The following is a 26,559-nucleotide window of genomic DNA, read 5'->3' on the forward strand; positions in this document are numbered from 1 at the left end:
ATATATATTATATATATATAGTATTAGAAGTAGAAGCTGCAACCGGGGCTAACTCTGTTTGAGACAGAGGCAATAAAGAGTCTCGGCCTGGAGTAGAAGGCAAGGAGAGATGGAGGACTGATGTGTGTGTGTCGGGGGGTGAGGGGAGTCACCGGCTACCTTTCCTGGCTTCCAACTTAATCTCTGCATCTCCTTCGCTTCCCCACGAATGTTTTTGACTTGCAGGATGGATACTGAGCGGGTCATCGGAAACTCCTGATGGACGTCCAGGATTTTCCCATAACCAATGAACATCCTTGCTGAGTGAATAGAATAGATTTTGTTATTTATCCATTCACTCAATAATGATTATGACAAACTCACCATCTAGCTTCCAAGCCTCCAGACTTAGAAGTTTTATGCTTGGTTACCTTTGTATCCCACAGTGTGGCTCTTAATAGACCTATTGACGATGATGATAACAATAATAATAATAATTTTTGTTAAGCATCTACAATGTGACAAGCATTGTAATAGTTCCAAGACAACTGGGTCACACACAGACTGTCCCACGTGAGAACGGTGTTTCTAAAGGAGAGAGAACAAATGTGATTCCTCATTTTACAGCTAAAGAAACCAAAGTCCAGAGAAGTGAAGTGACTTACCCAAGGTCACGCACTATGGAAGTGGTGGAGCTAGTATTACGTCCTCTGACTCCCAGGCTTGTGCTTTCTTCCAGACCACACTGCTTCTTTCTCCACTTCTCCCTCCCTCGCCTGAATGATTTGATCTTCTGATTTGATCCCATTATTGATCAAGCAACAATCACACACTTCTCATCTCCCCCTCCCCTCATCCATTAACAAAGCCACTGGCCCTTCTGCAAGCATGAGATGGCCCAGTCCCTAGCTTAGGTTACTCTAGTGCCACGGTTCTTTTAATAGGGCGAAGAGTTTTCAAATACCCAGAGGCCAAAGAAACGCAGCCAGCAAATTTGGGGCAAGATGTGTGTATCTCAGAGATCGACACCATCTCTCTAGCTGAGACCCAGAAAAGTCCATTGTAAGAGAGTTGTGCAAGTCTGGTTGGGGAATGTTTCCTATTAGAAGTGTTTCATGGAGCTCCCAGTGGAACTCAGTGAGAACATTGAATACATTCTTCAGTTCTTCCACTGTGAGTAGTGCTAATCCATTCTACGCTGTTCAACTGCTTGTTCCCCTTTCCCCTTTAAGGCACCAGTCTGATACTCCACCGGAGTCCCTCGGGCATTAAATCTTTCCTCCTGTACCTTTCTCTTTCCATCGTTCCTTCTTCTGGTTCTCAGCCTCCAAATGGAAGCAGGATACCATGAGGCAAATATCAAGAATCATGGATTTTTCAAAGCTTAAAAGTTGAGGGAGCGTCCATCTTTTGAAGACGGTTCCTATGAAAATAGTGTTTCACACCCTGCTCTTAAAGCTTCCTGAGAATTTGAAAATACTTTTTTTAGTTTTTGTTTGTTGGTATTGTGCTTCATATATTTCTTGTGCTTTTCCCCCCGACTGTAATTAATTTTAATGCCTGTCTCCCTCACTAGACTGTAAGCTTCTTGAAGGCAGGGATCATGATTACTAACTCTACTGTGTTGTATAGCGTGGCTTTGGGAAGAGCATGGGCTTGGGAAGGGCATGGGCTTGGGAGTCATAGGATGTGGGTTCTATTCCCGGCTCCACTACTTGTGTGAACTTGGGCAAATCTCTTAACTTCTCTGTGCCTCAGTTACCTCATCTGTAAAATGGGGATTAAGACTATGGGCCCACGTGGGACAACCTGATTATCTTGTATCTACCCAAGCGCTTAGAATGGTGCTTGACACATAGTGAGTGCTTAACACATACCGTAATAATTATTATTATTATTACTCCCCCAAGCACTTAGTTCATTGAGCACTCAATAAATACCATTGTTTGGTTGATTGATTAGACAACCCAGTAGTCCTCGCTGCCATTTAATAATAATAATTGTGGGATTTTTTAAGTACTTACAATGTGCCAGACCCTGCACTATGTACTGGGATGGTTACAAGCAATCAGGTTGAACACAGTCCCTGACCTATGTAGGACTCACAGTCTCAATCCCCATTTTACAGATGAGATAACTGAGGCAAGGAGGAAATGAAGTGACTTGTCCAAGGCCACACAGCAGGCAAGTGGCAGAGGCAGGGATTAGAACCCATTACCTTCTGACTTCCAGGCCTGTGCTCTAACCACTGCTTCTCTCACTGCTGCTTTGATTCTTTATGGTGTAATACCTGCTTATCTTTATCCACTGCCTTCAACATTTAATTGCACTTAATTGTTCACTGAATTGCATTAGCTCAGATGCTTTTTCAGCTCTTATGCAGTTGCCTGCATTTGTGAGAGGCTGGGTGGAAGCAGCAGATCCTCTGACCAGTCCCTAACATCCACTCTTCCCTTTCCCACCCAATAAAATCACACAGGAAAGTATCTGCCCTAGATTCTTCACTCCAGGAAATCCTGCTCACTGGCCTGGACATTCTGGGAACTGTCAGGCTTACTATGGGGAGATAGTCTAATCCTGCTTATGATTATTTGTCTTTCTGATCTGGGCTAATGGACTAACTCCTCTCTGGTGTCTAACTTTGGCCCAGGAAGTGTTAGGTCCTAGAGAAGCTACCAACTCTTTTAGGATAAAAATTTCTTTAAATGGGACTCTCTTAGGTTGAATTTATAGGTTATGGTGTCCTCCTGTCCATCTCCCTTCATACAAAGCTCACGCTAGGCTTTTCAGACTATATTTACTTCACTACTCCCAGACAGACTGGGTTTTTTTAGAAAACGTCTTTTCACTTGTGCACATTTTGGACATTTGGCGAAACGGGAACCGACATGCTTTCCAATCCATTTTATTGTGTTAATATATCCTTAAGACTTCAAGACAACCTTCCTAATCAGAAATGGTTCACAGCTCCGTGAATGATGAGTTCTAAAGAAACTCAATACGGACATTGACTTAAATAGAGGCATCTAACCACTTTGCCTTGTGGTATTTAGTTCTCTGTTCATTCTCCTTCAACTTTCACTTGATTGGGTGGTGAGGGGCTATTCCTCAGTCTCCCAGAACAAGACGATCCCTGACCTCTTGGCAGTTCTCTTCCCTCCCCCTCTGTTACAAGGCCTGCAGGGGATCCAGAAATGTGAGTCCGGCCCCAGAGGTGTTAAAGGGGATTTCAGAGCCAGTACATCTGGGGTTCCTTAGCTAACAAGGGTCAACATAGAGAGGCAGCGCAAAGCAGAAGGGAAACTGTTCTTCTTGGCCAACTGTTGGAGCCAAAGGGACATGGGAAAAGAGACTTGATAAGCAAATGCAAATTCTCACACCATGTAACAAATCATTGATTGTTTTGCTCTCCTTGAAATGGCATGGTCACTACACACAAAGAGATGATCTGTGTTGCTGGAGGCCATGGAGAGGAAGGGAGAAAAAGAGAAGGAAAAGGGTGGACTGGACTGATTCCATCATCTGTTCTCTTTTGGATCACTAACAAATTGGGTACATCGTCAAAAGACAAATCCCATTTCGCAAGCTGCAGTTTTAGCACAAGGATCACAGAAACTAAGGAATATTCTGTCTTCTTACTGGGACTTTCCTTCCCTTTGATTCTCTTTCCTAGATTTGAGCTAGAAATGGAATAGCTATAGCTATAAGTGATGCAGGCACTTGAGTTTGGTGTCTTTGACTCTGCTATTTCATTTAGTCTGCGTTTCCTTTGATTCTCTAACACTTCTTTCACCCAATTCAATTCAAAGTGGTTTAGGGGGGAATGAGACTGGGATGGGATTATACTGTGGAAAGTGTTGAAACTGCCTGAAATATCACCCCTTTCAAATCGACCAATTCCAACCTCTCCACTCTTTCAAAGCCCTCTCCAAGAGGCATTCCCTGATGAATTCTCTCACTTTTGTTGTCAAGCCATCACGGAAATCATCTTAGTGTTCATGTTCATTTGCTTATTTATTTAATTGTGTTTTTTATCATTTGTATCACTTCTTTCACTCTTTTACCTATTGAGTATTCGACAATCTGTGTTTCCTTACAGTCTCCATTGGACTGTAAGATCCCGATGACAAGTGATCATATCTCTTCTTCTGTTTTATGTTTCCAAGCACCCAAGACGCACAGTACTTCCTTAATATATGTTTTTACTGTGTGTTTTAGACAGAACCCTATTAGAAGATTTGCTTCTATCTGGATTGAATGCGATGAGAGTGTTAAAAGAAATGCTTATTCCAAATTATGAATATTTATAGCACTAACTTTCCATAAAGAGTTGTTCATCACAATAACCCCTGATTTTGTTTGATGTGGAGTTGGATGGGCAACCACTGGAGTTTTTTGAGGAGTGGGAAACATGTCCTGAATGTTTTTGACAGCAGAGTGAAGTCTGGGCTGGAGTGGGAAGAGCCAGGAGACTGGGAGGTCAGCAAGGAGGCTGATGCAGTAATCCAGATGGGGTACGATGAGTGATTGTATTAACGTGATAGCGGTTTGAGTGGAGAAGAAAGGGTGGATTTTAGAGATGCTGTGAAGGTGGGACCGACAGGATTTAGTGATGGATTGAAGATTTGGGTTGAATGAGAGAAAGGAGTTGAGGATAACACCAAGGTTCCAGGCTTTTGAGACAAAAAGTATGATGGTTCCGTCTACAGTGATGGGCAAGTCAGAGAGAGAACCGGGTATGGGTGGGAAATTAAGGACTTCTGTTTTGGACATGCTAAGCTTGAGGTGATTTGACGACATCCAAGTAGAGATGCCTTGAAGACAGGAGGAAATACGAGACTGCAGAGAGGAAGAGAAATCAGGGCTGGAGATGTAGATTTGGGAATCATCCGCATAGAGGTGGTATTTGAAGCCATGGGAGTGAAGGAGTTCTCCAAGGGCATGGGTGTAGATGAAGAATAGAAGGGGACTTGGAACTGAACCTTGAAGGAACTCCACAGTTAGGAAGTGGGAGGCAAAAGAGGAGCTCCCAAAGGAGATTGAGAATGAACAGCCAGAGAGATAAGAGGAGAACCAGGAGAGGACAGTGTCAGTGAAGCCAAGGTTGGATAATGTTTCCCGGAGAAGTGGGTGGTCCACTGTGTCGAAGGCAGCGGAGAGGTCAAGGAAGATTAGGATGGAATAACTCCTTACCATGGACTTTAAAGCATTCAATCATCTTGCAACCTCCTACCTTACCTCACTCATCTATTTTACATTCCAGCCCGTACACTTCACACTTCTATCACCAGCTTGCTTACAGTGCCTAACTCTTCTAACTAGTCATTCTACCCCTTTCTTACATCCTCCCTCTGTCCTATGACTCCCTCCTATTCCATAAACACCAGATCACCACTCTCCCCTCCTTCAGAACCTTAGTGAGGTCACATTCCCTCCCAGAGGCCTTCCCCAATTAAGCCTTCTTTGCAAAAAAGGATCTGTGACCTTAGGGCACTTGATATTCACCCCACCATCAGCTCCACCGCATTTATGTACATATCTATCAATTCTATGTTATAAATTATTTATTTATATTAATGCTTGTCTCCCCCTCTAGACTGTAAGGTCGTTGTGGACAGGGAATGTTTCTACCAACTCTCTTGTATTGCAGTCTCCCAAATGAGAGAATACCACTGATGAAGATGATGATGATTAGCCCATACTGAATAATGCCTCTACACAACATAACTTCTTCTACTGGTACATTAGGAATATTTTAAGCTTTAAGTTCTTAGTACAGTGCCCTGCATACGGGAAGCACTCAGTAAATATCATTGATTTATGGTGCCTGCTTGCAAGCAATATCGGCAGATTTCCATGAATATGTAGCATAAAGGAGGCACAAAGGACTAAAGCACGCCTACGCTGAATGGTTCATAATGTGCCTGCCATAGGACTTTTAATTCTACCTGCTACCTGATTCTCTTTATCCCACCTCTAATTTATTCTGGCCCTGAACCAGAGGAGGCATGAGTCCATTTTCTTGTACGATTTTATGCCGTCAATCTACTGGACCAGGTTGGATTTGGAGAATTGTGTGTTTTCCTACAGAGTTATGTGTGTTCCCAAATGCCTTTTGTACTTTATCTTCTCACCTCACCTGCTTCCTCAAAGTCAGAGATTAGCGAATGGTCATTCCATTATCTGACTGACCTGATTCCTGGAATAGATGTCCAGCTTTTAATCAAGATCAGAGGAGAGCTCATGCTTCTCTCAACTACAGAAAATTAAAGTAGCACAGAACAGTAAACAGAAGCCCAACTAAATTAGTTTTGTTTGAACAGCACATTGTTTTAGGACTTGGATATCTAGATTAGCTTGTGTAGGGCAGGCTGACCTTGGTGATAACAGTGCTTTTTTTATGGAGCACAATGAAAAATGTGTAACTAAGAAATCTAGTCCCAGCAGCTTGATACATTCCCAGAAAAACAAACAGTGACTCTCTTGAAAGCCCTCTGGAAGACTAGTGTTATTGCAAGTTCGGAAGTGTAACCAGAAACTCTGAAACCTTGAGGTGACGAAGCGCAGGAGGTCAAGAAATCAACTTTAATTTCACGCCTTTCATTTCCCAGTTTGCCATATAACAAGAGGAGAAAATATCATTCCTCACCCCCAAACCACTGCTTTCCTGAGATTCCACAAGGTTTAACTTTCCTCAGAATCAGCGGCCACCCCCATTCGAGTTTCTTGAAGGTCATTTTTCATTTTCTAGGGCTTGTTGGGACTGCCTCGACTATGGCGATGGGTATGTCCTTTCTCTAGTTTTAGATTTAGCCGTTTTAGTGGATAAGGGGAAACGGATGCTCTATGAGGTACGCTAGAGGGGAAAACCATAAAAAACACAAGTCTTCCATGTACCACGGGAGGTAAGGGGAGAGCAAAGGAGAGGATTTGTTTGCTAAAGTCACTGAGGGGAGCCAAGATGCAAGGAAAACCACAGCCCGGTGCATTGCCAGCAAGACACAGGTGTACACCACATGAGTATATAAAACAAATCTGATCGTAACGCGCGTGATGACAGCTCTGAGTCTACCCCGCGTTCATCCCAAGGTGCACCGGTACATCTGGTACTCATTTAGGCTTACTTTACGAGTAGGTTTAGAATCCTTTGGGGCCCAGAGTCAAGAGGGACTGAGGCTCGAGGGCAAAGGGGAACCCGTTTGTAAATATTTGATCTTAGAGATTAATAACCAGATCCCTCTGAATTTCCTGAGTCGTTAAGTGGTCGAGACTTTTCAGGAGAACTCAGTATTGCCCTTTTTAAACCTGGATGAACAGGCTCGGAGGATATTATTGGGCGGGGTGGGCTAAGCGCTATGTACAGTGCTCAGCGCTAATTATGGTGCTTTGCATACAGTTAAGTGCTCAATAAATATGGTTGAATGAATGAATGACCCCGTGTCCATCTCTCTGCCCTTGAGCGGATCACACGAACCATCCGAACAGATGAGAACTAGCCCATCTTCAGAGATCCCCACCGAATCCTTCACAGTCCCCAGAGATACTACGGAGTCCGTTCCCATGTTTCTGCTTTGGGCACAGTGATTGAAGACAGGAAAGGGGTGTGACCTAAATGTTCTGAACAATATATGGATCCTGTAAGAAAGATATGATTAAACAGCACTTAAAGAGGATTTAGTCAGAAGTCTGACATCTGCATAGCTTCCTCTAGACTTCAACCTCCTCCTCTAGACTGTAAGTTCCCTGTGGGCAGGGAATTAATCTACCAAATCTGTTGTACTCTCCCGAGCATTTAACGTAGCGGTCTGCACACAGTAAGGGCTCCATTGTTCTATTGTACGCTCTGTTGTACTCTCCCAAGCGGCTAGCACACAGTAAGCGCTCAATAAATATGACTGTGTGAATGAATGAATAAATACCAATGATTGTTTGATTGCCAGGTCTGTCCATCAGAACAGAAAGGCTCTGACAAAACCTTGGCGATGAGGACAATCATAACTTTAATATGTAACAAAGAAGCAGGTCCAATTTTAATAGGGCACAGGTGAGAAGATGGGAAAGTGAATTCACCATTTCTGTTTGCCAAGGTCTTGCCTTTACGAACTTAAAAATTAGACTGGGAGAGCTTGGACTTGTGACCAAGCGGGTGGAAGTCAGAGGAGGAAACACGCTTACCGGGGAACTAAGGGTGAATTGAGGGGCAGTCATGGGACAGACCATCAGTCTGGAACTGGGAAAGAGGGACCTCAAGCACTTTGATGGGAAATTCTCCTGAATCTGAGCACTCGTGAAACAGTTACTTGTACCCACCCCAGCACTTAACATAGTACCTGGCACACTGTAAGCACTTAACAAATACCAGAATTATTATTATTTTTTTTTTCTGGAAATTCTCCAATGTCATAACCTTCAAGGTAGCCAAGACAGTGTTTCTGAGGGACTGCCCATCAACTCAGTCCTAACGCAATCAAAAACGTCAGCAGCAGGAGTATTTTTTTCTGGTATTTGGTAAGCACTTCCTATGTGCCAGACACTGTTCTAAACGCTGGGGTGGATACAAGTTAATCACCTTGGACACAGTCTGTGGCCCACATGGGGATCACATTTGTAATCCCCATTTTCCAGAGAAGGTAACAGAAAAGTGAAATGACTTGTCCAAGGTCACACACCCGACAAGTGCAGAGCTTTGACTAGAACCCAGGTCCTTCTGACTCCCAGGGCCGGGTTCTCTCCACTAGCTCACGATGGTTAGTACCCCTTCTCAGAACTCAACTTTCACACACTACAACTGAGGACATCTCACTCCAAAAGGGACTCTTTATTTTCCTGTGAGTAACTCTGCAGCTACACAACCACCTGAAGGTAGAGTAGCTCGGGTTCATTACTAGCCTCCTTTACAGTGTCTTATCATTAACTAGCCTCCTTTACAGTGTCTTTATCTGCAGTGGGTACAACTTCAGTATTTGCTTTTCAAGTGTTTGGGCTCCTGCAGTGCATGGAAGTTTGTTTGTTTGTTTGCTTTTGTCTTAATAGTATTTGTAGAGTGCCACGTCCTAAGTGCTGAGGGAGATAAAAGATTATCAGGTTATCCAGTCCCTGACCTAAGTGGAGTTCAAAAATCCACATTTTACAGAGGAGGTAACTGAGGAATGGAAAAGTAAAGTGACTTGTCTGAGGTCACAAAGAAGACAAGAGCGGTATTAGAACCCAGGTCCTCTGACTCTTAGACCCCCTCTCTATCCAGTTGGCCTCACGGCGGTTGATCAAGTAGTTTGGTCCTTGCTTTTGCTCTTGCACGACTGGGAAATACAGCATCAGACTCATCTCTGTCCACCCTCACCCCAAGGGCTGACCATCTGCTTCTGCTTTCCCAAAACTTCCCATCCATTCCCACCCACGGTTGCCTCTTCCCCTCCGGGAATGCCGTTCGTTCTCCCAGGCGGCCTGCCCAGCCGATGATACTTTACTTGCCGTCCAAACCTCCCCAGATTGTTAGATCGTTCTGCCCATTGTGCTTGTGGAAGGAAGGTCTGAACCAAATCGAAGCTACGACGCTCTTGGGAAAATCAGGATGGGTGGCCTCCGCACATCAGTGCTTTCATGACCTTTTCTTGCTTTGTCCCCCGTCCCCCAGTAGTGACCCCGAACAGTTTCGTTATCCCAAACACTCAGCAGCTCGACCGATGTTTTAGTTTAGTGGTGGTGAAAGTGCTCCTGCATTTTGGTTCTCCCGTGGCATCTGAAATGCCCGTTCCTCGCCTCGTCAGTCTCTCTGTTTGTCTTGTGTCTACCTTCTGTGTGTTTTGAGTGATGGCTGGCAGCTGCCTCTCTTCCCTTCCCTACAAAAAAAAAAATCAAAACAACTCTTTCACCATACGTCTTGAATTAATAGCCTTTTATACCATGCAATTTGCGGCATAATTGAAAAAAAAAATGACTACAATTAGTTCTAATTATAGGCAGCAATTAGCCCTAATTTTTCCTTTGTTCATTAGTGTATTATTATAAACTAATGGCCTGGATTTAGGGGATTTCACCCTGAATGTCTGATTTATATTGACTTTAATCAAACATTAAACTGGGAGGAAAGCAGAATGAGGAAAGTTGTTTACAGATATGCCCAAGTTTCCCTCCAGTTTTCAGTTTCTCTAACAGCTGCCCCATCCCATGTTGTTGACATTTAGAGGCTTGTAGGGTGAACAATGCAGGAGCTCATCTTCCCAAGTTCTAAATTCAGCTCCAGCATTCTCCAAAACCTTCTGACCTGCTGAGTGTCCTTCTTGGGGGCCTGGCCTAGTGGAAAGAGTATGGATGAGAGAGTCAGGAGACCCGGCTTTTAATCTAAGCTCCACCGCTTGCCTGCTGAGAGACCTTGGGCCAGCTTCTCTGTGCCTCAGTTTCTTCCTCTGTAAAATGGGAATGAATGGCTGTGTGGTAAGGTGGAGAGAATACAAGGCTGGAGACATTGTTTGACCTCTGCCTTGGAGGGCTGGTGTGCTTCAATGATACGTAGCCCTCCTCCGTGCCATTCTTTGTGCCTCGGTTTCCCCTTATGAGCATCGGGATCTATGATGATAACGTTGCATGCCATCCAGGATGATGGTGGACGGATGAATGTGATCAAACCTACAGAGCAATAAAACTATAAAATAGAATCTTTAAAAGATTAGCATCTGGTTTCAAGTTTATCATTCTTTCTCAAATGCTGAGGAGTTGGCATAATAATAGTTGTATTTGTTAAGTATTTACTGGGCACCAAACACTACCTAAATACTGGAGTAGATACTCCATGTGTCCCTGTCCCACATGTGGCTTGCGATCTAAGGGGTAGAAAGAACAAGTATATTACTCCCAGTTTTATAGATGAGGAAACTGAAGCAGAGAAAAGTTAAGTAACTCACTTAAGGTGACACAGCAGGTAAGTAGCAGAGCCAGGATTTGAATCAAGGTCTCCCAGGCCCTTGTTCTCTCCCCTAGGCCGTGTTTTTCCTCAACCTGACCCTGTTTCTATATCCCACTGCTATTTTCTGTCAAGTTGCCGAGCGTCCTAGTTGTCAGTGGTGATAGAACTGGGCGAAGTCGCTTTGTTGATTTGCCTGGTTAGACGCCTTCATACCCTCTAATGTAAAACAAGCTTCTTTGCTAGTTTTCTTTAAGGGGAACTAAATGGGATGAGTGAATTCACTTTTGAATGTGTGGACAGTACCAGTTGCTGGTCATCTGTCCCTTAGGTGTCCTGGGGAGTTAGCGTTCAGTTCGGTCTTAGGTGAGTGCTTTTGTGTTCACCTTTCTCCCTACTTTGCCATATTTTGCTGGTGCTTAGAGTTGTTGTTTTCCCTGTTCCCCTTCTCAAGAAACAGGTGCCAAGTCTATGGCGGGGATTGGGGGGGGGATGTCTCTCCCCGGCTTCTTCCCCCCTCCCATTTCTACTAGTTCCCAGCTGTGAGGGAGAAAATGTAGTTTTCCGCTGTCACATCTGTTTGGATTGGACTCCCAGCCTTACTTGTCTCTAGGCATCAACAAGACCCGAGAGGTTTCTGAGCAGGATTGAGGAAACCTAAAAGTGAAGCAGAGCTAAAGGAATTCCGGTTTGGGTTTTCCTGACCGGTTAAGCCTTTGAAGCCCACCTGATACCCTCACACACTCCATCTTACCTCCTCCCCCCACAGAAGCTGCGGTCCATATTGGCCCTTGTACTAAAAAAGAAAAGTTAGCTGCTATGCCTCACTCCAACACCCCTCTTAGAGGGATGGAGAAGGGGGCCCTTAGGTCTACTACTTCAAACCCGGGGCCCAGTGTAGGTGAGAAGGAACCACCCGTAACGGTTCAGACTCTGTACCCAGGCAGTGTCTCCCTAATCCTTCCACATAGCATTGCAGATCAGGAGAGATCTTGACTTTTTTTTTAATCATCTTGGACCCTTGAGTTGAGGTACTGATCTCCTATAGGTTCTCCAATAGTCAATCCTTAGGAATAGCTATAATCTCTATAGGCATAAGCAAATTGAATCCATTGACTTACAAGGGAAGAGACCAACTGCTATATTCCTCTGTTAGTCCACCGTCCCCTGGAGTCGGGATCATCGCTTCTTCATTTCCCTTCCCTGATACCTGTGACTCTTCCCATCAGACCTCACGGGATGTTTATCCAGACGACATTGTTCTAAGGCCGCGTCCTGATCTGATGTCGCACGTGTGAACTCTCTAAGCTTCATACCTACCTAAAAGAGACTCATCTCTCAAATTCTAGCTTTAGGACCAAAAATATATCGCCTCCCACTTCCCCAGAGCATTTCCAGGTCTTGTGAAAGCCCACACCTCCCTTTCTTTCCACAGACGGGACAAATTTCTTACACCCCTTGCTAGTCACATGATAAAATATCACTGGATATCTGTGAACAGTCGATGATGTCACTCTACTGACTCTGGACAAGTGCTTCAAGTTGTTTAATGGTAGTGGGGATGGTTTGCACTGAGCCATCTCGCCTGGTCACCCCTTGGTCAAAGGCATGAATTGCAAGGCAGCTGGTATGGAGATTGGATGCAGGTTGTGGTCACAGAACAGACGATCTGAGACCCCCGCAGTCAGTCAGTAAGTCAATCGATCGGATTTATTGACCGACAATTTCATTTTTTGTGTGCAGACAAAAAAATGTGTTTGTCCTAAAAAAAAAAATAATCTGTGTCCTAAACACTTGGAAGAGGACAATGTAAAAGTATAACTGACACGTTCAGTGCCATTCCTATTTGGTTAGTCACGGATAATGATATAAATGATCCTTTATTAACCACAGGAAAGTTGAATCCTGAACGCAAACTGAATGAGCCACACTCATTTAAATATTGGCAAGAGGTCAGAAATGGTGCATAGTATTACAATAGTAGTATTCAAATACAATAGTAATTTCATGGACAAAGTGTGCCAGTGTGCGAGAGATTCTTTGAACTGAACATACAAAAATACAACTTTTCTACTGCGGACTTTGAGTTTTTTGTGCTTTGAGAATAGTCACCAATGTATCGCAGTTCTTGGATGACTAAATCTAGGGTAGTTGACCAAGTATCTGTAGTGTCCACTCGTTGCCACACCTGACTTCTTGAATAGTATCATTAATCTCATTTTCAAGTCACGCTTAATGTCAAAATGCAACACAGAATCACTATGGGCAGGGGATGTATCTGTTTGTTGTATTGTACTCTCCCAAGTACTTAGTACAGTGATTTGCACACAGTAAGCACTCAAAAAATGATTGAATGAATGAACAGTTTCCTCAAATACCAGTCCTCAAAGCCCATCAATGCTTGCCTCTTTCTTTCCTCAGCAAGCAAAAGCTACTAGCCATTGCCTCTAAAGCTTTCAATCTGCTCTCTCCTACTTATCTACTCTCTTTTCTCAGTTTTCCCTTTAATTTCCACCGCTTCATTAATCTTAAACCAACCTTCTCACTGTGCCTTATTCTGATCTCTTCCGCTGCCGACCTCTTGCTCATAGCCTCCCCATTGCCTGAGAGTCCCTCCCCTTTTACATCCAGTAGACCAATGTGTGCAAAACCCTTGTAAAAGTCACATTTCTTCCATGAGGTCTTCCCTGATTAATTCCTCATTTTCCTGTGTCCCCAAAACTGCCATCTCAGTAGCCCTGCACTACCTAAGCACTTAGGTATTCGCACCCCTGTGAAGAATTCATGCACCAATATTTAGACTCTGTTACTTTTTCTAAACTCTAATTTATCCCAGTTTCTGTCTCCCTCCTAAAGCTGTTAACTCCTGGAGGTCAGGGATTACATCTACTGAATGGATTGTATTAATTAATCAATCATCGATGGTATTTAGAGTGCTTTGTGTAGAGTAAGCACTCAACCAATACAGCGATTGATTGATTAAAGGCTTTTTGTGTGCAGAGCACTGAACTAAGCAGTTGGGATTATACAATTCAGCTATCCTCCTGAGGTATAAAACCCTTAACACACAGGGTGCTCAATAAATTCTGCTGATTGATACCACTTAAGTCACTCCCCTTCTCCAAAACCTCCAATGGCTATCCGTTTCCCTCCACATCAAGCAAAAACTCTCTGACAATGGATTTAATCATTCAAATGCTATTTTTTCAGCACCACCTGTGTTTAGAGCATTTTATTGGGTACTTGAGAAGTACAGAATAAAGAGTGAGCTGTGCTCACAAGGAGTTTGTACTCTGATGGAGTGTAAATTCTAAAATAAGGTTTTTCAGGCATTCCTGTCCATATGGGTGGATTCTCACCATTTATTGATAGCTTCTCCATCTTACACAAACGACAGACTTCACCTGCAAATATTTTTACTTTTTGAACAAAAAGTTTCAGAGTACCTTCCTGCAAACAAGGGCCAACTTTGGGTATCGGTTCCTCTGGAGAAAATAGATTTATAGATTGGAAAGCTCGCAGGACCAAGCTCAGAATCTACTTGGACCAGTTTGAGTTTCAAATTTCACACAATCTCTTTGGGGAATTGAGTTTGTTTACTCACTGTTGGAAAAAATTGTCCTATTTCTAAGGGGGAAGGGAGGTTCAAAAACACGCGTAAGTTTCTTTGGACATCAAATGGCTCTTGCAAAACACCAATTTGATGAATTAAGTGTAAATGAATCAGAAACATGTGCATTTCATTTCCCGTACAATTCCCATGGGTTTAGAAGCCATTGGGGAAAAAAGCTTGTGGGGGAAATATGTTTTGGGTTTCATCAACCCAACATTTTTATTTTATTTTGTTTTATTTTACTTTTTTCAAACAACCTAACTGGGAAACGAAGCCTTAGCTGTAGTCTTCTGTCATTAATGACGGGAAGGGAAAAAAATATGCAGACTGTTCTCAAAAGAATAATTGAGGGACACTCCCCTCCCCAAGCCATAAAGTATTCACTCAACAAAAGTTGTCAATGAACACCATTTGTACAACCATATCAACTGGAAATCTCTTGCTCACCATCTACCAGTTAAGGGGCAAGAAAATCTGATGAATTAGATGCTCTCTTCCTAGAAATGATGTTTTGCTTTGAAATTCTTTAAGTGTGTGTACCCACATTATCCTTCATGGGGGATTTCTCTATCAAAAGAATAAAAGATTTTTAGATCTACCGGGAACTGTGTGTATGTGTGTGCGGGTCTGTGCGGGAATGTTTCTGTTCATTGTTTTATTGTACTTTCCCAAGCGCTCAGTACAGTAAGCACTAAATATGATTGAATGAATGAATGAATGAATGAATGAATGAATGAATGTGTGTGCCTGTGTGTATGTGTGAGAGAGAGAGAGAGAGCAAATTGAGAGAAGAGATAGAGATAGAGAAAAAGAGAGATGAGACAGATGATGTAAAAGTTAAGGGAAGGTGATGGTAAATTTGAGATTAAAAATCCTATTTATTGAGCACTTAACTGGATACAGATCACTATATTAAGGATTTGAGAGATTACACTGAAACAGAGTGGGTAGAAAGTTCCCTACTCGCTTATGGTCTAGAGAAGACAGACATTAATATAAATAAATGAATTATGGGTATGTACATAAGAGCTGGGCAGCTGGGAGTAGAGTGAATATCAAGTACCCAAAGGGTTAAGATCCAAGTGAACAGACAATGCAGAGGGAGAGAGAATCAAGGAAAATAATAGTAAGAATAATAATTATGGTCCTTGTTAAGCACTTAGTATATGCCAAGCACTGTTCTAAGTGCTGGAGTAGATAGAAGTTAATCAGGTTGTGCCATGTGGAGCTCGCAGTCGTCAGCCCCATTTTACAGATGACATAACTGAGGCACAGAGAAGTTAAGTGACTTGCTCAAGGTCACACAGCAGAGGCTTACCTGGGGAAGACCTCTTGGAGGAAATATGTTAAAAAGATAAAATACTTCAAAAATATACCTTAGGGGATGCAGATAAACTGTTTTCCATTTCCTAAATCATGGACCTCCAGAAAACAGAGGGGAATAAATTAAGAATAGACTGATGGGTAGTTTACACATTTTTTCTCCCCCAGACTCTGTTGGTGTTGCTTCCTGAGCACACAAAAAGAGCAGAAGAGGCTGAGACGGGAACACACACGATCCTTACAACCTTGCTCAACAATCTCTTCAAATATTTCTGGTCCTGCCCGGCCTTGGCTTTGAACCTCTCTCTTTGCCTCACAGACCCGATGATGTTCTTATTCCAACTGGCTTTCCACACACTCAACTCCACTTCCGCCAAGCCTCGGTCCAGATCCTGCTTGAAGTTGCTTTGAAGGCCATGGGTTCTAATCCCGGCTCCGCCACTTGTTTGCTATGTGACCTTGGGCAAGTCACATAACTTCTCGGTGCCTCGGTTACCTCATCTGTAAAATGGGGATTAAGACTGTGAGCCCCACGTGGGACTGTGAGCCCTGATGACCTTATAATTACCCCAGCACTTAGGACAGTATGTGGCACATAGTAAGCGCTTAAATATCATAATTATTATTTTCTGAAAAGCGTTCACACTTGATCATGTGCTGAGACCTTCTTTCATCCCTCTGGTTAGGATAAAGATCTAGGTGACTCCTTTCATGTGCTTACATATATGTTAATATAGCTATATCTATCTATAGATATGTAGATAGAAAGGTAGATAGATAGATAAATTAGACAAATCAGTAACTCCTAAGTCTCCTGCCTGAGAGAGAAAGGGAAATCTAGCCTAGGCTCTTCAGAGTCAGATGCTTGGATGAGAGAGGCCGTGTTTATCGATCAATCAATTGCATTTATCGAGCACTTACTATGTGCAGAGCACTGTGCTAAGCACTTGGGCGAGCACAATACAACAGAATTAGCACATTCCCTGCCCATAACAAGCTTACAGTCTGTAGATGAGCTTATAGTCTTAGTAAATCTTCCCATTAAGACTGCTGCAGGTAAGAAATAATAATAATAATGTTGGTATTTGTTAAGCGCTTACTATGTGCAGAGCACTGTTCTAAGCGAAATAAGCAGCTTCTGCCCCTGCCCCGAGCCACACAACATGACCGGCTGTATTTCTAAAGCTTGGTCTTGACGGAATACAAGAAAACAGAATAATAATAATGTTGGTATTTGTTAAGTGCTTACTACGTGCAGAGCACTGTTCTAAGCGCTGGGGGAGATACAGGGTCATCAGGTCGTCCCACGTGAGGCTCACAGTCTTCATCCCCATTTTACAGATGAGAGAACTGAGGCACAGAGAAGTGAAGTGACTTGCCCACAGTCACACAGCCGACAAGGGGCAGAGTCGGGATAGTGATGGAAACATGGGAAAGATATGCTGAACTTGCACAGCATGACGTAAAGTCAAACAGCGGACCTGGGCCACTTCAGACCAAAGAAAATAAGCGTAAAATAAGCCTTTTTTTCTAGTGGTATTTATTGAGAACCGATTGGGTTCACAGCATTAGCTAAGTGCTTGGAAGAGTGCAATTCATTAATATTGATAAAAACAATCCCAGCCCCCAAGGAGCTCACAATATCTACTGAAAGCTAATTGTGGACATTTTACCGTATCAAGACTACCGGGGCTTGGGAGTCAGAGGTCATGGGTTCGAATCCCAGCTCTGCCACTTGTCAGCTGTGTGACTGTGGGCAAGTCACTTCACTTCTCTGTGCCTCAGTTACCTCATCTGTAAAATGGGGATTAAGACTGTGAGCCTCACATGGGACAACCTGATGACCCTGTTATCTACCCCAGCACTTAGAACAGTGCTCTGTACATAGTAAGCGCTTAACAAATACCAACATTATTATTATGTTTAGATTTCAGTTGGTCATGTATCATATATCATGCTTGCCTGGAAATAGTTCACTAGCCTCAAGAAATAGAAGGACCATTGTCGCTGTCAGTTAATAATTACTTGAACGCCCATTCTTTATGGTATTTGTTAAGCGCTTACTTTGTGCCAGGCACTGTTCTAAGCACTGAGATAGATACAAGGTAATTAATTTGGGCACAGTCCAACTCTCACATGGAGCTCACAGTCTTAATCCCCATTTTACAGATGAGGTAACTGAGACACAGAGAAGCGAAGCGACTTGCCCAAGATCACACAGCAGACAAGTGGTGGAACTGGGATTAGAACCCAGGTCCTTCTGACTCCCAGGCCTGTGCTCTATCCACTAGGCCACGCTGTCTTAATAAGTTGAGTTTCTGATATGCTACGGGTCAGGGTAGCCACTTTGAGAAGCGTGGCCTAGTGGAAAGAGCCTGGGACTCAGACCACTTGGGTTCTAATTCCGGTTCTGCCGCTTGCCTTCTGTGTGGGCTCAGGCAAGTCACTTAACTCTTTCTCTGTGCCGTAGCTTCCTCATCTATAAAATGAGGATCACATACCTGTTCTCCTTATTATTTAGAAAGGGAGCAGTGCGTTGGAATGGTGTCTCCGTCTGGCTGGATTATTTTGTAACTACTCAAGTTGGGCACAACAATAATAATAATAATGTTGGTATTTGTTAAGCGCTTACTAGGTGCAGAGCACTGTTCTAAGCGCTATGGGGGAAACAGGGGAATCAGGTTGTCCCACATGAGGCTCCCAGTCTTAATCCCCATTTTACAGATGAGGGAACTGAGGCCCAGAGAAGTTAAGTGACTTGCCCACAGTCACACAGCTGACAAGTGGCAGAGTCGGTGTGGCCACTCAACAGATACGATTGTTAGTAAACATTAGTGTCTTCGCTGCCCAAGGGAGCCAGCTGTGCTCGGGATTCCTGCCGGCCCCGTCTACCATACAGCACCGATGGCCTCGCTCTAGCCAATACTTCTTTACCCCCGCCATATTGCACGTAGCCGGAGGTTGCGTTTTGCCAGGTGGGTCAGACTTGGGAACCACCGGCCGATCTGTGACTCTAAAGCCCAGCATGGGCAGTAGGCCACAGCCAGTCTGGCCATTCATACATTTTGCCCCTAAAAGTCTTAGACGCGTCTCACAAGGGAGTCAGAGGTCCTGGGTTCTAATCCTGGCACCATCACGTGCCTGCTGAGTGACCTTAGGGAAGTCACTTCATTTCTAAGTGCCTCGGTTATGTCATCTGGATAATGGGGATTTAATCCTAGTCCTTCCAATTTAGACTGTGAGCCCTATGTGAGCCCTGTCAGCTAATCCAATTTGATGAACTTGTATCTACCCCAGTGCTTAGAACAGTGCTTGGCACATCGTAAGTGCTTAACGAGTAACCTGATCATTATCTTTATTAATTATCATTGGTATATTATTTGATTATGATTAATATAATTTAATGCAATTTACTGTTTAATATATTGACATAATATTAATTAAATCACTATTGGATTTTATTATTATTGGATTATTGTTATTATTTTGCACCCCTGCTTATCCACTCACTCGGGGCACTCCATGGCCCAGCGTGACCCAGAGATTGGAAAGGATGAGAGAATGCGAGTGGTGGGCGGGGAAAGTATTTATCAACTCTATTTATTGGAGTCTCCCAAGCGCTTAGTACAGCGCCCTGTACACAGTAAGCACTCAATAAATACCGTCGATCGACTGATTTCTTGATTACTGCTGTACAAATCATCATCTCCACAATCATTTAACCAGTGCTGGTTCTTGTTCCTCAAATCTTGGTAACTTGGACCAAGTCTCCATCAGTATCACCATTTGGGTAATAATAATAGTAATTGTGGTATTTGTTAAGCGCTTACTATGTGCCAGGCACTGTACTAAGTGCTGGGGTAGATTCGAGTCCCTGTCCCACATGGGGCTCGCAGTCTTAATCCCCATTTTACAGTTGAGGGAACTGAGGCCCTGAGACGTGATTTATCCAAGATCCTACATCATCCCAGTGGCAGAGCCGGGATTAGAACCCAGGTTTTTTTTTTTTGACTCCGAGGCCAGTGCTCTTTCCACTAGGGCATACTGCTTCCCACGATATTCAAGCTGGACTTAGAAAAAAAAAATCTTTTTTCCAGCCGTGTTCTGCTCATGTGTTTTCTTTTTGGAGAGGATGCTGCTTTTTATTGATCTCCCCTCTGGCCTTCCTCTGACGTGCCTCTCCTCTTGTCCGTCGGCGACAGGCCTACCCGTGCAGCAGCGATAAGGAGTGTGAAGTCGGGAGATACTGTCACAGTCCCCACCAAGGTTCTTCGGCCTGCATGGTCTGCCGGCGGAAAAAGAAACGTTGCCACCGGGATGGGATGTGTTGCCCTGGTACCCGCTGTAACAACGGTAAGGGAACTTTCTCCGGATTGGGATCCGCTCGAGGGGGAATTAGAGTTCCCAACAGCGGGAAGCCGAGGTTTCAGAAGCAGGGGCGGCCACGTCTCTGGTCCGAAGCCCGGTTTACGAAAACCTGCCTAGTGAAGAGAGGTTCTCGAAGCTCAGTCGGGCCAACAGGCGGCAGGATGTCTTGAGCACCCGCTCTGAGTCGCGCGCTTCATCAGCTGGGCCGTAGAGGAAGTACAGGACGCCCCTCCCGCCACCCCCCCGCCAACATCCCTGGCCTTGAGGAGCTTACAGTCAAATGCGGATTTTATATTCTAGACAAGCGCAGATCTTGGGCAGGGGTTTCCTCACAGCCGAGTCAGATCTGCTGCATATTTGACTTCTCAACTCAGGTTGCTGTTCCCTAATGAGTGGCTGAACCCTAGCCATCCAACTGGGCCACTTAATCGTTTAGGTACCAGAGCAGATCTACCTCCTCTGGTCTCCTCTGCTAGCCTGAGTGCCTCAGCCCGCATCAGACCACTTCGGGCGATTTCGCGTAACCGACAGTGGTCGGGTGGCCCGAATCCCAGAACGGGAACACGGTCCCTCTCCCTGAGTCCTCACATATACAGGAGACAAACTGATAGCCCTTATTCATTCATTCAGTCAGTCATATTTACTGAGCGCTGAGTATATCCTAGAGAAGCAGCGTGGCTCAGTGGAAAGAGCCCGGGCTTGCGAGTCAGAGGTCGTGGGTTCTAATCCCGGCTCTGCCGCTTGCCAGCTGTGTGACTTTGGGCAAGTCACTTCACTTCTCTGTGCCTCAGTTACCTCATCTGTAAAGTGGGGATGAAGACTGTGAGCCCCACGTGGGACAACCTGATCACCTTGTATCCCCCAGCGCTTAGAACAGTGCTTTGCGCATAGTAAGCGCTTAACAAATACTACCATTTATTTATATGCAGAACACCATACTGAGCCCTTGGGCGAGTACAGTATTACCCCATCTGGATTTTACCCTTCCCGCTGAGGAGGAAACTGGGGGTGGGAAAGAGAGATGTCTTCTCCCCGGGATCTCTGATCCCCTGATCTGGGACAAGGCATCGAGCGGTTTCACGTCTTGCGCTATTCATTCCTTTCAGGGATCTGTGTTCCGGTTACTGAAAGTATCCTCACTCCTCACATCCCGGCTCTGGACGGGACCCGCCAGAGAGATCGTCATAATGGCCACTACTCTAATCACGATCTAGGTTGGCAGAATCTAGGAAGACCTCACTCCAAGCAATCCCACATAAAAGGTAAGGCTAGAAAAACACCCACAACTCACCACTTTCTTTCTGGGTGACCCTGGGCAAGTAACAACTTCTCTGTGACTCGGTTGCCTCATGTATAAAATGGGGACGTAATACCTCTTCTTCCTTCCTCTTAGATTTGGAGCCTCATGTGGGATGGGGACTGTGTCTGATCTGCTTATATTCTACCTACCCCAACTCTTAGGACAGTGCTTAGCACATAGTAAGTGCTTAATAGGAGAACAGCGTGGCTTAGTGGAAAGAGCACAGGCCTGGGAGTCAGAGGGTTCTTAGCCTGCGTCTACCACTTGCTTTCTGCGTCACCTTGGGTAAGTCACAACTTCTCCGGGCTTCAGTTCCCTCATCTGCAAAATGGGGATTAAATCCTATTCCCTTATAGTTAGACCGTGAGCCCCGTGGGGACAGGTAATTTGTCCAATGTGATCATCTTGAACCTGTTCCGGCACTTAGAACAGTTCTGGGCACGTAGGAAGTATTTAAGAAAAGCCATAATTACTTTTATTAACAGATACCACGGTTATTATTATTAGATGTGACTAAAAAGAAGTGCAGTCAGACAATCTTATAATTTTCGATGCAGCTCAATATACCTCAACTATCTGCTGTCCTTTCGGGACATGACTCACTTTTCCCTATAAATAAACTTCTCCTGGGGTCTTCTGGACACAACTTTATTTGCCATGGAATGTCCTAAAGAGTGTGAGTTCTCCAGACCAATAATAATAATAATAATTGTGGTACTTGTTAAGTGCTTTCTGTGTGCCAAGCACTGAATTATGCACCACCCTCGATACAAGATTACCAGGCCCCATATGGGGCTTATAGTCTAAGTAGGAGGGAGAACAGGAATTGAATCCCCATTCTGCTGTTGAGGAAACGGAGGCCCAGAGAAGTTAAGTGATTTGAGCAAGGTCCCGCAAAGGTAAGTGGCAGAGCCTGGATTAGAACCCAGGTCCCCTGACTCCGCTGACTTCCACTAGGTCGCACTGCCTCTCTTTGCAGATCGATGTAAGGATAATTGATTTATTATTATGGTATTTGTTAAGCGCTTACTATGTGCAGGGCACTGTTCTAAGCACTGGGGTAGATACGGGGTAGTCAGATTGTCCCACGTGGAGCTCACATTTTTCAATCCCCATTTTTACAGATGAGATAACTGAGGCCCAGAGAAATAAAGTGACTTGCCCTAGGTCACACAGAGACAAGCAGCGGAGTGGGAATTAGAACCCACGGCCTCTGACTCCCAAGCCCGGGCTCTTTCCACTGAGCCACAGTGCTTCTCTATTTGCTTTGCTTTGATTTGCTTTGCTCTCATCCACCATGTGGTTTTCTGAAAAAATATTTAGCAGACTCCTCTTACTTCTCCTCCCCTCTACGTCCTGTCACCCTCACTCGCCGTACACACATACACACACACAGAGATGCATGCATTCATATACACAACACCCCATCACATATACCCCCACACACTACAGCCAAGTGTGAAAATCTATTCCAGTGAGGAGCAGGGCTCCTGCAGATTGTTGCAAAGTCCATAAAGACTCATTTTCTCAAATACTTGCAACCATTTAGCAACTGATTTTTCGGTTGGGTTCTGCAGGGCACGAAGGAGACCCCTGCTTACGCTCATCTGACTGCATTGAAGGATTTTGCTGCGCTCGTCACTTCTGGACCAAAATCTGCAAGCCAGTATTGCACCAGGGAGAAGTGTGTACTAAGCAGAGGAAGAAGGGCTCTCACGGCTTAGAGATTTTCCAGCGATGTGACTGTGCTAGAGAACTGTCCTGCAAAGTATGGAAAGATGCCACCTACTCCTCTAAATCCAGACTTCACGTGTGTCAGAAAATCTGAACGAAAATGAGGAGAGTGTTACTAGCTGACTGTGAATTTGTGTATTTAATGCATTACGGCATGGTGGAAAATGAGGAGCGTAACCAAGAACAGAAAGTCTAACGTGAGGTTTGGCATAAGAATGTGTCACCAAAAGCCAAACGAAAAAGCAGTTTGGAATGGTGACCGACGAATGAAATGGCAGCTGGAGTGTTTCCATTATGCAACTTGTTTTATGTAAATAATGTAAACATCTGTGAAAAAGCTATTATTAAAAAAAAAATGCCCGCAGTGGAAATTGTTGACATTTACCCCATGACTCTCCAAGAATTTAGCCTTTGTGCCAGAGATGCCAAGTTACGGATGGATAAATCATAATCGTATGCAAAACTATATTTTAATGGAATAGTCTTCTTGAAGCACACCATGAGGTTCTGCAGGCATTGACGAAAATAGCAAGAGTGACAGAAAGGGTTAAGGATGTCTAATTTGTGAATCAAGGCCTTCATTCAATATGGAGAACTACTTCCATGTGCCCCGAGTGAAGGATGGGGCAGATGCCAAGGGAGCAGTTAGTTCTTCCTCACCTTAATTTCAAAATGGCAGCCGCTCTCCCAGTGGAGAAGGCCATTAAAGAAGGCATTTCATGTTTAAAATAAAAACTCTTCACAACTTTTCTCTCTATTCAAATACCACAGATATTCAGTTCCATTACTATATGCTGAATAAGCATCCTATGGTCTAGAGGAGTCCATATATTGTGTTTCACTTAGTCACAACTGTTCTCTTTGAACACATCTGTAGCATTTGATAGCTGAAAAGAAAAATGGAGATACCAAACCAAAGTTCCAGGAGAACTTTGGCTAAGAGGATGAGGGGAAGCTTCCCTTTCTTCATGACCAGGAGCCCTAAGTCATTAACAAGGAACTGAAATTTCTGATTCTCCATCTCTCAGAACCAGATGAACTTGAGATGTACGCCTTCAATTCAAGCTGAAAACAATTGTGATAAATTGATGCAAGACAAGCTCGCCATTAAAGATCTGGAACCCTTTTGTGTCGAAGGGAACCCGCATTGGGAAGAAAGGATGAGGCCATGTGAAAGCAAAAAATTGTCGTCTTGTTAACACGGTGACCAACTCCCTTTTAGATAATAATTACAGTATTTGGTCGGTGTTTACTATGTGCCAAGCAATGGACTGAGCATTGGGGTAGATCCCAAATAACCATGTTGGGCACGGTCCCTGCCCCACATGGAGCTCCCATGTCTCTCTGTATCAATTCCTCCCTCTGTCTCTTCAGTCGGAAGCCACGCTTCCGATCGGGAAAATGATGTGTGTACTTTAACCGTGGTATTGTTAATCAACTGATTATCTGATTAACCCATTTTGCTGAATTCCCCCTTTCTCTGCCCAGTTCTCGACAACAGGGAGAAAGCACCTGCACAATGAAACAAATCTTTCTTCTAAAACCAGGTTTTGAGATACCTGGATATAGATTACCAATCACTCACTCCTTCATCTCCCACTCTCTGCACCGATTTCCCCACCTGCTGGTTCAAATTCCAGTTCTCCCCTGGATTTTGAATCTCCGTCTGCATTATCTCGTAGGAATTCCAGCTCTCCAGTCACGTGCCGCCATCCAAATGATCATAAAAAAATGTATGGATTCCCCCATCCTCTCCCCAGTCTGGAGACACACGGATGGCTTGTTTGCCCATCGATGCAATTCTGTAAGTTTGGAGAAGTGAAACCGCAGCACATCAGCAAAACGTTTTCTATGCAGCAATTACATTTATTCACCAGCTTCTGCATGACCTCCTTTATGGCCATCCTTCCCTCCCTACCCTTCAAAAAGTTATTATTTGAAATAATTTATTTACAGGAAATGTTTAATGAGATGTATTTTCTTATAGAGATATTTCTTACAGAAAAGCTTTGTAGCAGAATATATTTGCATCCCGTTGACTTTGTAATTTAGGGGGAAATGTATAATAAGATTAAATATATTAAATTTCTCTTTTTCCAAATACCATACCCAAATTTCTCTGTGTTTTGTTTAATGGACCGGCCTTGTCCAAGTGGGAAGAAATGTTTTATGTTTACGGTGCTAATTTATTTCCCTGAATCGTGGAGCAATTTCTGAGTTTGTGGTTCTGTGGAGCGAGCCACACCTACCTTGATGGCCCTAGAGCTCAGTCTAAACTATCAATCTCTCCAGGAGTCAAAGTTGGCAAAAAAAAAAAATGCACTTTGAGTCCTAACGATCCAAAGATTTCAAGTGAAAGGTACATTTTGGATTATTGAGACCAAATAATTGAGACCAGAGTATTTGGGGATCTAATGATGTGGATCATTTTCTGATGAAGAGGCCAAGAGATCCCAGCTCCTTCCTAGAGCCCTGTCAAAATATGGCAGAATGAACCAGAAGCCATTCTCAGTGTGCTCCGATGGTCTTAATAACCTGTATTATTTTAAGTAGAAAAGCCAACACTATCTTAGAAAAATGTGACTGAGGATGAACAGGATGGAAATTAAAGTAATAATGAGGCTAGTGGAAAGAGCAAGGGGCTGGGAGTCAGGGTACCTGGGGTCTCATCCTTGCTCTGCCACTTGCCTGCTGTTAGGCAAGTAATTTAGCTATTCTGTGCTTCCTAATCTGTATAAAATGAGGGGAAAATACCCATTCCTCTCCCTCTTCGATAGTAAACCCCATGTGGGATGGGGATTATGTATGATCTACTCATCTTTTATCTACCCCGGTGCTTAGTAGAGCATTAGAAGCATAGTAAGACCTTAACAAATACCAATCAATCCATCAATCAATTCTATTTCTCGAGTACTTACTGTGTGTAGATGACTATGCTAAGTGCATGGAAGAGTAGAATATAACAAGAGTTGGTAGGCACTTTTCTGATTGAAAAGGGGTTAAGGTCTAGAGGGGAGACAGATGTTAATATAGGTAAATTACAAATACGTACACAAGTGCCGTGGGGTTGAGGGAAGGGTGAAAAATGGGTGCAAATCCAATGCAGGATGGTGCAGATGGGAGTGGGAGAAAGGAAAATGAAAACCTAGTCATGGAAAGCCTCTTGGCGGGGATGTGCCTTCAGTGAGACTTTGAAGTTGGGACAGTGTCTTTTGAATATGAAAGGGAGAACGTTCCAAGCCAGTGGCAGGCAACCACTGGAGGTTTTTGAGGAGGGGAGTGACATGCCCAGAATGTTTCTGTAGAAAGATAATCTGGGCAGCGGAATGAAGAATAGACAGG

At 44.0% G+C, this 26,559-nt stretch overlaps 1 protein-coding gene across 1 annotated transcript in view; it reads left to right on the forward strand.

Moving 5' to 3' along the window:
* Positions 1-25,325, forward strand: part of DKK2 (dickkopf WNT signaling pathway inhibitor 2) — a 118,324-nt gene extending 92,999 nt beyond the window's left edge. The window contains exons 3-5 of the mRNA XM_029076534.2: positions 20,018-20,168; positions 21,290-21,445; positions 23,061-25,325. Of these exons, the coding sequence (XP_028932367.1) occupies positions 20,018-20,168; positions 21,290-21,445; positions 23,061-23,311 (558 nt within the window). The 3' untranslated portion in view covers positions 23,312-25,325. The remainder of the gene's footprint in view (positions 1-20,017; positions 20,169-21,289; positions 21,446-23,060) is intronic.
* The last annotated feature ends 1,234 nt before the right edge of the window (positions 25,326-26,559 follow it).

The sequence above is a fragment of the Ornithorhynchus anatinus genome, chromosome 12, assembly GCF_004115215.2.
Source record: "Ornithorhynchus anatinus isolate Pmale09 chromosome 12, mOrnAna1.pri.v4, whole genome shotgun sequence".
Taxonomy (NCBI): Eukaryota; Metazoa; Chordata; class Mammalia; order Monotremata; family Ornithorhynchidae; genus Ornithorhynchus; species Ornithorhynchus anatinus.